This window comes from Gossypium raimondii, chromosome 11 (assembly GCF_025698545.1).
Source record: "Gossypium raimondii isolate GPD5lz chromosome 11, ASM2569854v1, whole genome shotgun sequence".
NCBI lineage: Eukaryota > Viridiplantae > Streptophyta > Magnoliopsida > Malvales > Malvaceae > Gossypium > Gossypium raimondii.
In genome coordinates, this window is record NC_068575.1 from 36,707,040 (window position 1) to 36,713,816 (window position 6,777).

The following is a 6,777-nucleotide window of genomic DNA, read 5'->3' on the forward strand; positions in this document are numbered from 1 at the left end:
ATTGTTATACTTCAATATATTTATACTTGTAAACAGTAAAAATTCATTAAAATAAAAATTAAGTTTTATGCTTATAATTACAAATAACTACAAATAAAATAAAAGATTAGAATGCAGTACATCCCACCAATAATTAAAATAAATATAAAAAAGATTCATGCATATCATTAAACTAAGATCTCATTCCGTACACTAAATAGGAATGGATATTTTGAGATGATTATGGCCTTATGGGTGAATAAGAAGAGAAGCTTCCTTGGTAACATGAGCTTGGCCCGTGAATAATAATAAAGCCATGAAAAATGATTTAAAAATTTTATAATTAGTCCTACCATTATTTTACACCCACAACCAAAATGTCTATCAAATGAAGTGATACATTCATGATATTAAATTCAATAAAAGATTATTTAGTAAATAATATCATATGTTGAAATAAATTAAGTTAATTTTGCAATAAAATATTTTAAAGAATTTGTTTCTCAAGAAAGACGTGTTTCAAAGATTAAATTTGTTCTGATTCTGATGATGATGACAATGAAATTAAAAAAGAGGATATGATGGATAAATGAGAATCCAATGATTAAGTAAAAAAATCCACACAACTCAAAATCAGTTCACCCTAATCAAACCACACACCAAAAAAAAAAATCATTGAGACAATCTGTAAAAAGAATTACATTTCAAGTACAAACCAAATCTTTTTTTTTTTGGGTTTCAGTCCTTTATCAGTAAAATCAAACATTAAATCCTTCATCACTTGAATTCATATTATTGTTGCCAATCTTGTGTAATTTGCAGGTTCCATGTCTAGCAGCATCAAGCACACCAGTGGGACTTGGTGGCATCATCAATGGCTCCAATCCAAACGATCTTCCCTTAATGTTCTCGTAAATCTTCTTCACTATCTCCTGCATTTGTTGTAAACAAAAACCACTTATACCATTCAGTTTTTCAACAAGGCATTGTGTAGGTAGATGCAAACCTTGTTTATTCTATTATGCATGCAACCCAACTGTGCCAAATCCTGGTCGTTAACACTGTGATTAGTCAGCCGTAGTGTCACTGCTGCAGCAATTGCTGATGGAGGGTAATCCAAGGAATCAGTTGCTGCTAAAATGATGAACACAAACTAGGATCAGAGAAAGAAAAAATAGAAGAGAGTTCCAACTTCTTTTTTTGCCTGGCAAGGAGTTTACCTTTACATGTATTAATAATGAGGTCAGTGGCACAACAGAAAAGGTGACACAGGCTGTTGTGTTGGGAATTATTGATACATGAAATGAAATAATGTAGGAAATCGAAAGGGGTAATGGTGCGCAACCGCCATTTGAGGGTCTTCATCACTAAAACCTCCATCCTTTGGACTGTTTTGGGCTTAAACAAGAATCTGGGTTTGATTATTTGCAAGTCTAGGAGAATGGGAACTGTTGTTTCCTCCATTTTTGCTGCTAGTGAAAGGCATGATACTGATAAAAGCTGCATAGGCCACCCTTTCCCTTGCTACACGCATGAACATCAAAAACCAACCATAGAAAAAGATGTAAACAATCTTCAAACTCTTCTTAAATAGCCCGAAAAGAAGAAAACAGCATACCGGCAAAGCTCGAGCCGATAGGAAACGATCCAAGTAGTTTATAGAAAGATAAGCAGTTTCAGGCCTAAGCCTGTAGAAAGAATGCACCTGAAATTGTTTTAAACAAAGGCATTACGACTATAAGAATACAAAAAACAGAGGAGTTTACCAAGAAAACTTTTGGTGGTTGTATTGTACCTTTAAAATCCATTGGACTGCCTCTTGACGAGCATGAACAATATCAGGAAGATGATAAAATCTTGAAAGAAGGTTAGATTCCAGCATTTGATCAACCTCGGAATCGAACATATTGGTTAACGAATCGACGTTATAATCAATGAAGGAATCCGAAGATGAAGAAGTAAAAATTTCACATTCATCTTCATCAGCTTCCCAAGAGACTACCTCACTTGCTGGTTCATTGCAGAACAAATTGGGAAGAGTTGGAAGGTTTAGGGACACATCCATTGGAATTTTGTTTGTTTTTCACACTCTATTGCCAAGTACTAGTTTTAGCAAATTTAAGCAGTGCGAAAAATGATATGGCAAGGTCAAGTGGGTCCATTATCTAGCTGCTTTAGGGGATCATGATTGAAAGAAATGTGCATGAAACTTCGTTTGGAGTTGATCCAAATCGAGTAGGGCCAATGCCTTCTCCTGCAATCTGCCGAAGACCAATTATTACTTGGTTTTCTTTCTTTTCTTTTGTTTGTTTTCTAGATATGGATTTAACGAATTCTGTATTTTAGATGCTGATAATACTCTAAAATGATATATTTTATGTGTTAATTACATATATATTTTGAGTATGACTGTTTATGGTTTTTTATCTTATAAGGATTAAATTGAAGGCAAAAAGAAATTTGCGGGTAAAAAGTAAGAATTTCAAGACAAAACGGGTCAGCATGCGAAATAGGGAAGAAGTGGTGAAAATACAAAGTGTGGAAGACTTGGGGAAAAATTTTAAAAAAGAGATTTATGAACATAAAACCTTGTTTAAAATTGAATTCATTTTTTAGGATTATTGTTAGGATTATTATTATATTGTTTAGATTTAATTTCAAATTATATCTCTTAAACATTATCATCTAGAGTTTAAATAGGAACCAACTAGGGTTTTTCATGTACTATAAATAAGGGACGGAGTGACATGAATACTGACTCATCACTTCTGTAAAAACTCCTTCCCCCTAAGGCTCTTAGCCTTTTTATTTCTTTTTCAATAAAATTTCATTTCATTAAAATTTGTGTTTTTTTTTCAAAAAGCATAAGTAACTAAACTCATCTAGCCAAAGGTTATCAAGACTCCTCCAAAAGAGTTCATGAGGCTTAGAACTTGCACTTAGCCCTTCTCAACCAGTATTCAGCATTTCTCAACATTACTGAACAAATGCTTCCGTCCATGTCCTTTCAAAATTGATCTTTTTCATCTTGTGCAAAGACGACCGCTTTGAATGTTTTGGGAAGGTTGCACAGTCGGTTCGCTAACTTACTGTATCAAAGGTTGTCGAGCCCAAGAGATGAAACGGCGTGGCATTCGTCATTGAGAAACGATGATCTAGTATAAGACAGACCTACAAAAGTGACGGTTGGCTAGAGTCAGGTTCCTCTAGATCGTAAGGCTATAACCTAAGTGGAGCTGGTGGTCGTACGCATCTTCTTCCAGTATAACTGGCTTATTGGTCATGAGAAGGATTACCTAAAAGCCTATGATTGAACCAAAGGAGGATCGAGATAACCGAAGGCTGGAATCCATTAATCAAAAAACCTCTTTTTCTCAATTCTACTTCTTATCACAATTACGATTTCAATCTATTTAATATCAAATCAATCATATTTTTAATTCTGTTTTGTTTTATTTTATTTTTTCCAGGTCAGCTATTTTTCTTAGGCACGACTATGCTCGGGATTTCGAGAAATAAGGAGCTGTGGTGATCCAGTCCCTGAGGATTTGACCCTACTCCCCTATTACTATTTCTTTTCGTTATTTGAGAGCACCAAATATATCCTATCCGTAAATAACAAAAAGAAATAGTAATAAGAGAGTAGAGTCAAATCCTCAGGGACTGGATCGCCACAGCTCCTTATTTCTCGAAATCCCAGGCACAGTCATGCTCAAGAAAAATAGCTGACTTGGAAAAAATAAAATAAAACAGAATTAAAAATATGATTGAGTTGATATTAAATAGATTGAAATCGTAATTGTGATAAGAAGCAGAATTGAGAAAAATGGTTTTCTGATTGAGGGATTCCAACCTCCGGTTATCTCGATCTCTTTTGGTTCAATCATAGGCTTTTAGGTGATTCTTCTCATGACCGAATCAGCCAGCTATAGTGGAAGAGGACGCCTACTACCATCGACTCCACTTAGGTTATAACCTTATGATCTAGAGGAACCTGACTCTAGCCAATTGTTACTTTTGTGGGATCATTTTATACTAGATCATCGTTTCTTAATGGCGAATGTCACGCCATTTCTTCTATTGGGCTCGACAACCTCTGACGCAGTAAGTTAGCGAATCGACTATGCAACCTTCCCAAAATATACAAAGCGGTCATCTTTGCACAAGATGAAAAGATTACTTTTGGAAGGACATGGACGGAAGCGTTAGTCCCGTAATACGGAGAAATGAGGAATACTTATTGAGAGTGGCTAAGTGCGGGTTCTAAGTCTCATGAACTTTTTTGGAGGAGTCTTGATAACTTTTGGCTAAATGAGTTTAGCTGCTCATGCTTTTCGGGAAAAAAAACACAAGTTTAATGGAATGAAATTTTATTGCAGAAGAAAAGAAACAAAAAAAGCTAAGAGCCTTAGGGGGAATGAGTTTTTTTACAAAAGTGATGAGTCAATATTCTTGTCACTCCATCATCTATTTATAGTACATAAAAAAACCTAATTTGTTCCTATTTAAACTCTAAATGATAATGTTTAAAAGATATAATTTGAAATTAAATCTAAACAATATAATAATTCTAAAAATAATCTTAAAAAAAATTCAAATTTAAACAAAGTCTTATGTTTATAAATCTCTTCTTTAAAATTTTGCCCCAAGTCTTCTACACTTTGTATTTTCGGCACCACTTCTTCCCTATTTCGCATGCTGGCCCATTTTATCTTTAAATTCATGCTTTTCCCCCAAATTTCCTTTTGCCTTCAATTTAGTCCCTACAAGATAAAAAACCATACATGACCCAAATTAGTAGGATCGTACTCAAAATATATATGGAATTAACACATAAAAGTATGTCATTTTAGAGTATTATCATATTCCCCCTACTTAGCTCATGCTTGCCGTCAAGCATGGTTCCTATTCCACTATGTAATTTAGATTTTACCATGAAAGAAGTATCACTCTAAAGTTTTATAAAAATAAACATAATGAATATGAGAATAAAGAGAACCTTTAGCTTGCTTTAAGTAAAACCGAAAAGTACTCCAACTTAAACACACAAAAATTAAATCGACTTGGATATTTCATGAAAGTTAGGTAATTTACTAAACATACTAAGACACCCTATTTGTTCCACCTATAGTCCCAAAATTTAATTCTCTTTTTTCCTTCGTTGAATTTTTTTAACGGAATGAATTTTTACTTTTTTTAATGTATTGGCAATTTTGACGCGAAATAGAATGACAACCCAAGCACCCCACCTCGGTTACTCAGCCCAACACACTCCTAATTTACTATTATTATTTTGTTTAAGAATGTTTTGGCCCTTTTGACGTGAAGTGGGATGACAATCCAAGCACCCACCCCAGTTACTCAGCCCAACACACTCTTAATTTTATTGTTTAATTCCGGTTAGCGGAGTTTTACCTAACGTGTCACACAACCTTTTTACGTGAAGTAGGATGACAACCCAAGCTCCCTATTCCGATTACTCAGTCAGTCATGTTGTAAGTTATACTCATAACCATGAAATCTCTTTTTTTTTTCTTTTTAATGAAATGGAATTTTAATTTTGGAGGACTAGAAAAAACAATCAAGTGCCAAAAATAAGTTTTGGCAACTACCTAACAACCATGAAAATAAATTTATCATACATTCGTATTAAGTGTCATTAATCGATTTTACTATAAGGAAGATAAAGTTAACTTCATTAATCATAATTATTTTAGCCTAATAGAAATAAAACAGTAGAGATGAAATCAATATAGCAAAAATCACAACTAACTCAGTAGATAAGAATCATTATTGCGGGTTAAATAGTGGGTAATTCCTATTCAAAATCTTGGGCATGAAAAATGGTAGGATTGTAACACCCCTAACCCATACTCGTCGCTGGAATAAGATTACGGAGCATTACCGTAAAAACACAACATAAAACATACATTTCCAAACCTTGAAATAAACTTAGCATAATCTATTCATATACATGCAATTCATCCCTTAATTGAGCACTCGAGGCCTTAGAAACACCTTAGAAATGATTCGGGACTAAATTAGAAACAATTGGAACATTGAGGAAAAAGTTAGAAATTTTAAACTACAGGGGTCACATGGCCATGTGACTTACACAACTGAGACACACGCTTGTGTCTCAGGCCGTGTAACAATTGAAATAGGGACACACGATCGTGTCCATGCCCGTGCAACTCTCTGAGTTGGGTCACACGGCCAAGCCACACGCCCGTGTGCTAGGTTGTGTAACACTCGAAATGGCCTCACACGCCCGTGTGCCAGGCCGTGTAACTGCCTGACTTGAATGCCTTTAAATCCTACAGGGGACACACCACCTAAGACACGGGCATGTGTCTCAAGTCGAATGGCCATGTGTCACACACGGTTGAGACACATGCCCGTGTCTTAGGCCGTGTGGACAAGAAATTGGCCAAAATCAAGCCATTTCCTTTACCCATTTCAAGCATGTACCTACAAGCCATTTGCAACCTTAACCAAGGAAATCAAAACATACCAAAACATGTATTAGAATAACAATTCAAAAGACCAAAATCCATTCAACCAATATGTCATATAGGCACCTCAATCACAATCAAACTACCTTACCTAAACATATGCATTACCACACTGATTCAATATCATCTTAAAGCATATCACAATTGAGACCACAGGTAATACAATATTACATACCACACGAATGTCCTAAAAACAACCAACCAATATGCTATTCATAGACATCACAATTATATCCTACATCAACAACTAAAACATGTAAATTTTCATCCATTTCTAGCATAA

At 34.8% G+C, this 6,777-nt stretch overlaps 1 protein-coding gene across 2 annotated transcripts; it reads right to left on the bottom strand.

Annotated features, from left to right (window-relative positions):
- Window positions 1–494: 494 nt before the first annotated feature.
- LOC105804047 (cyclin-D1-1) lies at window positions 495–2,074 on the bottom strand. 2 transcript variants are annotated; one of them, XM_012636534.2, is made up of 5 exons: window positions 1,775–2,074; window positions 1,598–1,684; window positions 1,200–1,503; window positions 986–1,110; window positions 495–911 (listed from the first exon to the last, which is right to left on the bottom strand). In XM_012636534.2, the coding sequence occupies exons 1-5, from the start codon at window positions 2,042–2,044 to the stop codon at window positions 738–740; spliced, it is 960 nt and encodes a 319-aa protein (XP_012491988.2). In that variant the 5' UTR covers window positions 2,045–2,074; the 3' UTR covers window positions 495–737. The 2 variants fall into 2 exon arrangements, with proteins under 2 accessions (XP_012491988.2, XP_012491987.2); XM_012636533.2 differs by having other exon boundaries at window positions 986–1,113.
- Window positions 2,075–6,777: the final 4,703 nt, after the last annotated feature.